This window comes from Rhinolophus sinicus, chromosome X (genome assembly GCF_036562045.2).
Source record: "Rhinolophus sinicus isolate RSC01 chromosome X, ASM3656204v1, whole genome shotgun sequence".
In the NCBI taxonomy this organism is placed as follows: Eukaryota; Metazoa; Chordata; class Mammalia; order Chiroptera; family Rhinolophidae; genus Rhinolophus; species Rhinolophus sinicus.
Genome location: NC_133768.1, coordinates 16800039 through 16810670, shown reverse-complemented (window position 1 = coordinate 16810670; position 10632 = coordinate 16800039). Strand labels below are relative to the sequence as shown.

The 10632-nt window shown below is 40.2% G+C and overlaps 1 protein-coding gene across 2 annotated transcripts in view; it reads left to right on the top strand.

Moving 5' to 3' along the window:
- Positions 1–613: 613 nt before the first annotated feature.
- SMPX (small muscle protein X-linked) overlaps positions 614–10632 on the top strand; it is a 51625-nt gene continuing 41606 nt past the window's right edge. The window contains exons 1-2 of one of the 2 annotated variants that reach the window (XM_019714594.2): positions 614–991; positions 4600–4656. In XM_019714594.2, the coding sequence (XP_019570153.1) occupies positions 4618–4656 (39 nt within the window). In that variant the 5' untranslated portion in view covers positions 614–991; positions 4600–4617. The remainder of the gene's footprint in view (positions 992–4599; positions 4657–10632) is intronic. The other variant, XM_019714591.2, reaches the window with a different exon arrangement.

Below are 10632 nucleotides of genomic sequence, written 5' to 3'. Positions count from 1 at the left end.
AAAATAGTGTTAAAACTAAGGAGCCACAACACCCTCCCCCCAAAAAAAAGCCCAAAACCAAAATAATAAGCATGTGCTTTAGGATTTGGCAGTGTTCTGTTTAAAGAGTGTTTTGCCTCATACCTGGTCCTGGCCTTTGTCATACTTAAAATCGATATTTCCTCTTTGTTTTGTTTTGTTCTGTTGTCTCCTGTGCTGGGGGATGGGGGGTCAAGGTCACAGCCACCAGTAGAGGCGGTAGAGCAGAGAGAGTAAGGACTCTGGGCCCTGGAACCACATGAGTCAGTTGATCTGTGACCATTTTTGACCTATAAAAAGGGCAATGTCTTACAGTTCAACATAACATTCTAAGTATTATCATGTGGTGACCATTTATTGAGTGCTGATTATGAAAAAACTTTAACAGGTCCTAAGTGACTAAGCTAGGACTCACACTGATATCTGTATCCTTGCTGGGAAGCTCGGGGGCCATGCTGCCTCTCTCCTATTTTTATTGAACACTCTTCATCTTCTGGCCTCCAGGTAATAAAGCTAAAGATAGAAACTTTTCCTACTTTTCGAACTTCACTCTGCCCCCTCAGAATACGTGAGAAAATGCAGCCAGCAACTCTGGAAGATTAGGAGGGTAGTAAGATCTACCTTCCGGCTGACATCTGAGCCCTGCTTTCAGCACGGTCAAGCCTTTCAGAGGCAGCCAGTGTATGGCTTGTATCAAACGCTATATTTAGGAAGAACAACTGTGAGCTATGACAGGAATTCTCTTTAACACTTAGCCTTAAAGCGAGTTCCCCTCCAGCCCGGAGCCAGGAGCAGCTCTCAATCCCGGGTGAGGCACCGAGCACTTGAGCTATTTCAGCCACATGCAAAGCATCGGAATTGAGATCGCAGCTCAGAGGACACCGGGCATCCCTTTCGCCTTCTGAGGAGCCTTGTATTCTAGCACCTGGCTGCCTGGGACTTTCCTTAGGCAGTAAACAAATACACAAAGCAGGTAAGCAGAAGGCCCCAGCTCGGGCTACTGGGCTTTCGGAAGGAAATTTCCTTGATATCTAACTTGAAGTGACTACTTATAACTTTGTAGGCTTGTAACCAGTGGGTGTAGTAGCTTACTTGTAAATTCACTGTTCATTAGTGATGTTGCTGCTTCTGTTTTATAAAATGTGCATGTGTGTGTGTGAGTGGGGGGTGGGATGTTGAAAGAATATTGAACTAAAAGTATTTTGCATTGATAGTGATATTAAGAAAATTTCCACCGTCCAGGTATGATGACTGTGACCCTGAATATTGTGTCATTTTGATTCTTATGGCCAGGGTTACAGTTGGTCAGCTGCAGACTGGTTCAGGCTGTAAACCTAGAAATTATCAGGAGAATTTGGGGCAGAGAAACGCTATAATGCTAGCTCTTTGGTTTACCTAAATGCAAAATATTGCCAGAGTTGTTACACAGTTCAAAACATCTCTCTCCTCTCCCTAAGTGCCAGGCTTGGCCTCAGTGACAAATTCTATCAATGTATATAGATTGATGAATACTGTAGACCCAACTTTTCAAAAGCCCCACTTAAGTCACAGTTTCCCCCGTACCCAGCTAGGTAGAGGGCAACACTTCTGTCTCTGCTACATGGGGACACTGAGTGCCTCTTCCCTCTCGGCATATTTCAGACAGAGTGAATAAGGAGTTAGTTCAGACAGCTGACATCTTTCTACACCCTTCTCAGGAATTATTTTTAGCTGCAAGACAGTACTTAATTCCTTTTGAGATTGAGCTTTAGCCAATTAATTGACCTTTAAAACGAACAAACAAAGCCCCTTCTCTGCAAATACTGATTTATTTTTCTCAGAATCCTCTCATTAAATTAGTGATATTAATGTTGATGAAATTTTAGTAAATGAAAGAGTCTTATTTAGAAGTCAGATAGTAGGTGCTGCCCAATGGAAAACCAGCAGAGGTATATTGTACATGACTCAGCATACAGACCATTAAAGGTCCCCAGTGACTTGCAGAACTGCCAGAAAAACTCAATTGTGCTAACTGGCAAGCATTTCCATTATAGTATAGGCTTTGTAGATGTCAATCAATATATGCCTTGTCAAACTTTTCATGTTTCCAAATTTTAGTCAGAACCAGGAGACAAAGTAATAGAGTGCTTTAAAGAGCACCTCTTTGGATGAAAAGCAGTGGCCCAGTGTGAGTGGAGTTGTGTATCTATCTAAGGCATAGCTTTCGTTTTTTGGTCCCCGGGACGAGGCGTGCTGCTAAAGAAGGAAGGTGCATTCTACACTCTGCATCCCTAACGGAGGTGAGCACAGGGTCAGGGAAACAGCCAGGGAACACGGTCTATTTTTATTCATCAGTGTGCTTTGCCCTGATTTCTCTGCGAATAATGAGGACAGCAGGAATGGCTGCAGAACTGATTTACACAAATGTTATCTAGCCTGTTTGCAAAGAATGAGAGCTGGGGTCTGACCAACTTTTGAGAGATGTCTCTATCGCAGATTGACATATATGTTAAGAAGGAATTCGTGTGCAAATGAGATTATACCAAATCTATACAGGAGACAAGGCCCAAGGAATATTCATCTGTTAGGCTTAGAGATCCACAAAATACAAAGCAATGCAGTAGTCAGTACAAAAACAAAATCAGCCTAATTTTTAAAAAATTCAATGCAGTGTAAGTAACACATTCATTGCCTGAGTTTTTTCAACCTGTTTTTGTAATAACATAAAGAAATTCCCAATTCCCCTGTTTCAAATCAATGTACAAGAAATTTTTAAAAGTTCCCAAGTGACATTAATTAAACTTTTGTTGTACGCACATAAGGAGTTCTATATGCTGAGATATTTAAAGTCCTGTGCAAATTATTGCTTTGCATGACTTCTAATAGCTTTTGAGGAATAGAAACATTAAGAATCAAATTTCCAACCTTTTCCTTTTGAAATTGAGCTGTGTTGTCCTGTATCCAAAAATTAAAAATCCTCCATTGACTCTTTGACACCGCAGGAAAGACAGCAACCTATTTGAAACATCATAGAGCAAAATGCATTCCTAATTGTTCAATTTGTTGTTGATTTTTAATTTTTAAACCATATTGAAAATAATTCTACCTAGACCCTTATGCACGGAGGCTATCCCTCTATATTACCAAAACATTCAGGTGAACTTAAAGAAAACTCCATTGTTTTCATGTATGTGACTCCAAAGACTATATAGTTGTATATACTAATTATAGAGATTGACAAAATTATATAATTGTTTAACTTCTTATAATAGAGCCTAAGACTTTGAAGATCTCCCCAAAAATATGTTTTCAGATTTCTGAGATTTTTTATCTCCAAAGTGTTGAGGGCATCACTACATCAATTCTTACTCTGTACTTAAAGCTGTAGATCAGTATACAGTACTACTAAATAGTCACTAGCTATGGGCAATGACAATAAAACAATTCATATTTGTATCATGCTTTACAGTTCACAAAGCATTTTATGTCATTTTGATTCTTTCCACAACCTGTGAAGCAGGTAAAATTTCAGGAAGAGGAAATAGGCCTAGAGATGTTGAGTGACACAGTCCAGGTTACGCAGGACTTGTGGCAAATGCCAACACTGCTTTCTGTGTTCATTTCCTCCCCAGTCAGCACATACACTTATACCAATCAATATAGGAATGTCAGTCAACCCATTTTACAGTTTTGGTTTAAAAAGCAGCATGTTTTTAATTCACTGAGGTTTTTACTTTTTCACTCAGTCCTGTTGACATTTAATAGACCAAGCTGTAACAACACTGATACAGGGCTAGGCTGTTCCCTGGCCTGCTGGCCCCAGTAAACTATGGTCACCACGTGCTAAGTCAGGTCTCACAAGCTGAAAGAAAGCAAACGTCCTTTGGGAAGGAAGCACTGCTACAGCTTGGGGATCTGACATGGTCATGTAAGTCCTATTTGCCTTCTGAGACTGTTTCATTAAAAGAAAGAGAGGTGAGGGTTGGCAGCTGCCTGCTTTATAGAGTCTGGGCTCTGTGCACACTGTGGGGAGATACGGCCTAGTTCCTCCTAGTGTCACCCAGGGCTCTGGACAGAACAGACACATGCACAGTGAGCAAACAGCGTCGCAGTAGTAAGAATGAGGCACTGGCCATTTCTTTTGGGGTGCGCAACGGAGAGGAGGCACCTCAATGAACTGACTGCGCAGCCCTGGCAACAACTAATTCAGATCAAAAGTTCAGTTTCAAGCGGAAAGCTTCCGAGGCCGAAACAAAGGTGTTTTATTCCCACAGCCTCTTTGCTTTGCGGCTCTTGGCAGGGGGGCAGGAGGGCAGGGAAGGAGATGATAGCGCCTTTCAAGTTTCTGACGGCCTATCATTAGCATCAGGGGCAAGGCATCTCAGCATTTCTCCTCCTGAATGATTTATCCGGGCTCTAGTGTTCCCTCTCCCTGAGGCATTAGGAAGGAGAGTCGCTAAGTAACTTCGGAAACTGAGACTGAAAGAATATATGGCCAGTGAAAGGGGTGACTGCCTAGTTGAATCATGAGTTAAGTTCTAATTTATCAAGACCGAGAATCTGAATGCCGCCACCTCTAACAGTTTCTTACTTGTTTTTTAGGGATAAGACCGCGTGAATATGTCGAAACAGCCCGTTTCCAATGTCAGAGCCATCCAGGTAAGTAGACATATTTGTATTTTAACATCAGCTCTCGGACTTCTAGCCTGTTTGCTTATTAAATCAGACCTTTTGCGATTGTTTGCCCCTAACTGATGATTACCTTCAAGAAGAAAAGAAAGACTCATTTAAAGTACAATTGGGAAAGGATATAAGGCTGGTAAGATACAACTGAGAAGGGAAAAGCTATTTTTGTTTAATTGTGCTAAATTGTAAGACAAAGCTTATGAATGAGAATTAAATGATTTTTTTTACAAAAATGTAGTGTATGTTTTTTGATGTTTAAATTTTTGATATGCTCATTGATAGGAATTAAAAATTCAATTTCCATTTTTATATCCAATTGAGTTTGTTGAGCCATCTGTTTAAAATACATCTTTCTGTAAATAATATCCTTTTCTTGTCACATGTTCCTCCCAAGGCTTGCGTATGTAAAGTACATACGCCTTTAAAGTACGTACGCTAATATGTCTCATCAAGTCCTCCTAGCAAACAAATTCTTTGGTTATTTCAACTGACTTAAAAAGGGGAGAGGGAAGCAGGCATTTTAGAACACCAATATAATTGCGAAGATAACTTTTGATATTTGTTTTTACTCAATTTGTTACTTTTCTTAAGGGCTCTGTGTTTACCTTTCAAATGGCTCCCACACTGGGACACTGGCCACAAGGCTTTATTGTAAAATTTCATCTTTCCTTTCTATCATCTGGGCTTTCTCTAAAGGAACCTTTAAACATTTTTCCCCCTGGACTTTTCTGAATACTGCAGAGCACGCAGCAGTTCCTGAATATTTTGCATCTGATGCACCATCATGGCATAAACATATTCATAGGCAAGTGACTGCTATTTTGGAGGGGCGTGAGTGTGGCCAGGTTGTGGGGCTAGAAATCCTAGCACACGCTGGTGGTGGAGGTGGGTGGAGGGACAGATCTTTACCTGTCATGACTAATGCATAGTCTTAAATGGATGGGCTTCTTAAGTGGCAAGATGTACAACAACCTCTGGAAACCTGTCATAGAACAAATCACCAAGAAAGAGCCTATTGGAAAGAATTCAACTCTGCATTGCCACGTTTGGCCCTCTAGTGTCCACCCAGTGAGTCTCTGACATAACCTGACATTGTTAGTGGAATTTATTTTGCCTCCCAGACCTTGAGCCTTTGAACGTTTTCTTTACCCAGCATAGCTATTAATGGCATGGACCTGAATGGCATGACCAGATTACTAGAATTTGAACCCTTAATCCATTTTGTACTGGTGTGGGATCATGGGAAAATGATTTTACTTGCTTTTACCTCTCTGCCTCCTTTTCCACATCTGTAAAATGGGGATACTAATAGTACTCACCACTTAGGGCTACTCCTATGAAACGGTTAAAACTGCATAATAAGCCCTCATTAAGTGTCAACCATTATTATAATGATTATCATTCAGGAATGCATTATGTTAAAGTGATGAGAAGTAATACCATTTAATCATTGCATTTGAAGCTCCCCAAGTGCTAAACATAAATTTCCTTTTTATTTTGCAGGACACAAAAACATAGTCATCTCAGGCTGCCTTTGCTTCTCTTCCTTTTAAAGCTGAGAGTGTGTTGATTTTTCTTCCTTAGTGCTTCCCTCAATGTACACTGAAAACTCACTAGTGTTTTATCTATTAATTTTGACCTTGATATAGTTTTAGGTCTGTAATATTTAAAAAGTTGCTATTGACTATTATCAATAGCTGTTATTATACTGCATTAAAAAAAGTCCATCCACTCTACCAGCAAAGGCAATACAGTGGCTCCTTATGGATGTGGTATTGCCTCTTTCAATATATTTCATGCCACACAAAAAGCCTAACTTAATACACCTTCAAATGAAATATTATTTCTTGTGGCTAAATTGGATCTGCACTATCTGATATTTTCCTATCATCTCTGCATTCACCTAAAGTAGGGTCCATTAAATAAAATATGAAAATGGTTACACTATACAAAATGGCTTATAGCAGGAACATTATCTAGGGTATAGTCTTATCTGGAACAAATAGAAATCCCAATTGATGAGGGAGTGCCCTGGATGTGTAAATACCACTTGAGATCTTAAATGTTCTGTTCAACACACTTTAGTTGCTTCTTTTTATTAGGATCTTATCTCCAATTCAGTTCAACTGTCATTTCCTGGGTACATACTTTATGCCAGGAACTGTGCTAAGTGGAAGCTATGCAAAGATGAATTGAGACCTGATCACTGTGTCTGAGGAGCTTGTGGTCTCCAGGACTTACTAGCTGTGTGACTTTGGGCAAGTTGTTTATCCTCTTTGTGCCTTGGTTTCCTCATCTGTCAAGTGGGGAATTAATAACAGCACCGATCTCATAGGTTTGCTGTGAGGGTTAAATGAATTAATACATGTAAATGTTTAGGCCAGTGCCTGGCTCACTGAAATTGCTTAATAACTATTAGCCGTTATCATCAATCATCATATTCATCATCTAGTTCAGTGGTTCCCAAAGCGTGTCTCTTGGAATACTAGTTTCATGAGATGTTGTTAATTAAAAGGATCCATGATAAAGTGTTTAGGAAACACTACATTAAGCAAAGAATAGGATCTTTATGCCGTGGGATTTCTCAGTGCCCACAACTTGCTAATGGCTTCATACATTCCCATAATGTGTGCAATGTTTTCTAAAAATGTTGGATTTTTTTCATGAGTATCTTGCAGGTTAGTATTTTGCAGTGTAAATAATGACTTAGATCTCTATTTTTGTCTGAACTAAACGAACCTTAGCTACTGTTAACCATGCTTCTAACAGGCATTTAGGTAGTTGAATTACTAGACCTATGTGCATCAGACAACATGGAGCTAAACGGTTGCAAATCTCTGCCTCGCCACTCTGTGACCTTAGTTCACTCTTAGTTTACCCTTCTGTAAAGTGGGGACAACCACGCTACTTAACAGGATTGTTATAATGAATAAACAAAATAATGTATGGCGACTGTCTGGTTTATAGCAGACAAATTCCTAAAGAGATGACCCTTCTAACTATCCATGTAATGCAAGGGATGACCTTGCTTTCCCTTCAACTGGTTCCATCGCCTCCATGCCCCAGGATAAGAGGGTGGCCAGAACTAGACCCACCCTTAGAGGAGATGGACAATTGTCTTTCACATCTACATTGAAGAAGAGATGGCCTTTGAATTATAAGTGGATTCTATGTAAGTCTACATTTCTTTACTAGTTGTATTAATGAAATCTCTTTTATCCCAGGGGCATAAAAATATCCTGAAGGAGTCTGTTGATCCTTCCATAGCCTGGAGAGGGCCTTGGTCTACTAAGCAACTGATAAGCCTCTATACAAGATGTTGGCAAACCTTTTCTGTCGAGAACCAGATAGTAAACATTTTAGGATTTGCATGTCATTGGGTCTCTGTTCCAACTACTCAACTCTGCTGTTACAGCACAAAAGCAGCCATAGGCAATACATAAATGAATGAGTGTGGCTTTACACCTATGAAACATTATTTACAAAGACAGGTGGCAGGTTAGATTTGGCCCATGGGCTGCAGTTTGCTGACCCCAGTTCTGTATTCTCCAGGCTGCATGTTAAATCCCACTGTTGATGGGAATGGAGTTGCAACCAAGGTAACCTCAGCACACTAGGCGTAGTGGGTCTGATCCCTTCAGATGAAAGAATTTGATGTGACAGGTGGTGGGAAAAGCTAGAGCTGCTGAGAAATCTAATCCCATCAGCGATCTGCTTGGTGAGTCTCTCTAATGAGACCAAGTGACACTGGCCCCTGGCAGCACCTGCTGTCCTTCCCCCTCCTCCTGAGCGCAACTCCTTTGGAAACCACCGTGGGTTTTCCCAGGGCCTCAGCCCACCCAGAGCTAATGTTTTCTGGGTTGTCACTGGTCCTTTCTCTCTACCGTGGATCACAGTGTAAGCTATTATTTTCCTCACCCATGAGGTCTGAGAGCTTCATGGTTGAATAGAAAAAGAGTCCTGTGCCCTAGTCTTAGTTCTGCTCTGTTGACTTCACCTCCCCTCTCCCTCCCGCCCCGTCCTCGTGATCTGTACATGACCTCTAAACCTTTTTCCAGCTTCTAATGGTCTATGAACTTCTCGAGAATAACTTCCAAGGTTTATTATTAGGATGATAATAATAGTCACAGTTTCTTCAGGGTTTACTATGTACTTGGCACAGTGCAATGGGATTTCCATAGATTTTAATGAAAGGTTTGAAGAAGGGAAGAACTTACCCAGGATGACACAGATTTTAAGTAAGAGTCAGGACCCAAGGTATGTGATCCCAAAGCCCATGTTTACAACCACTTGCAATATTGTCTACTCTCATTACTTACCATCCCCGCCCTGGCTCAGAGTGACAATGGAGGAGTTGGTACAGACCATCTAAAGGCTAATCATAAGTACTAAGGCTACTTGAGGGACAATTACCATTTTATGGATGTTGGGTCCTCCTTTTTAAAGACCTCAATGACATTCAGAAAGAGTGTCAGCATTTCAGTGAGGAAGCTAATAGCCTATACTGATTAAAGCCATCTTAAATGTAAGTTGGCTAGGAGGAAAAGTACAAAGTGACTCAATGACAAACGTGGTCTCGAAGTATAAATGACCATGGCTACTTAATTCCCACCTCTGCTTAATTGACTTAATTAAGCTGCTTGTGAAACTAAACCTAACTCCTTTATCATGTTTTAAAGGAATGATTATATGAGCTCTGCGTCATTCGTGAGCATGTGGCTTCTTACCATGGGAAGTTTTCCGTTGTTACCCAATCCACGTGTACAACAGAATATCAATGCCCCGACTTGTAGTACTTCTTTCCCTTCCCCAACCGTTATCTTTGCTCTTCCACTCTCCTGTTCCCCAGGGCATAACGTCTCATGGAAGAAGAAAACAGCCTGACAAAAATATTTACGTACAGGTGTTAGGGACTCTAAGTGTTTCCTGTCTAGGATTTTCAGTTTAAAAAAGATTCCCGATATATGACAATTCTTGGTACAAAGGAATAGACTCTCACCCCCCATGGCTGGTCAGTTAATCAAATACATTGACTGAAGCTAAAAAGAATAATAATGATACATGCCTTTGTTTAATATTTCATTGAAATTTCAAACAAAAAACTTTACTCTGCCACTTGTTTTAATGTAGAGTCAAGGTCTTTTCTTTGACCATGGATCTACTGTTTCTTTCTTAGGTAAGCTACTACAATACAGTGCTTATGATTTCCAAGGTTGGATTCTTTAAAGTACAGTCAGAACTTGAATGTAGCAGTCTGACTCTAGGGGTTTGGTGCTACCTCCTGCTGGTGATCTTTGCTGCTCAGGAGGCAAGCAGTCATACACTGGCTACAAGATTTGTGAAGCTGACATTCACAAACACTTCAGAAATATAACCTGCCCCCAACCAATTGTACACATTATCTTAATAGCTGTACAGTACATTCTTGAAGTCTGCTTTTCCCTTGATGATGAGACTGCTGTTGAGTCATCCAGGAAATTACTGAAGGGAACAAAAAGTGTTGAGAACAGATAGGAAAAAAAAAAAAGAAAAACCTAGTATGAAACATCATGGGTGAAGAACAGTGGCTGAGTGGAAGTTTCTCAAGTTGAGTTGGAAAGTTTTGTGTGTTCTGGATCTATTCTACATTTCAAGAATCCCTAAAGACAAAGAAATTATGTATTCTAGTGATATTAAATTTTATTTTAAACTATCCTGTTTCCCCCAAAATAAGACCCAGCCGGACAATCAGCTCTAATGCGTCTTTTGGAGTAAAAATTAATATAAGACCCGGTATTATTATATTATATTATATTATACCCGGTCTTATATAAGACCCAGTCTTATAGTAAATTAAGACTGGGTCTTATATTAATTTTAGCTCCAAAAGACGCATTAGAGCTGATGGTCCGGCTAGGTCTTATTTTCGGGGAAACACAGTAGGTTGGACTATGTTTTAGTTGGTATGTG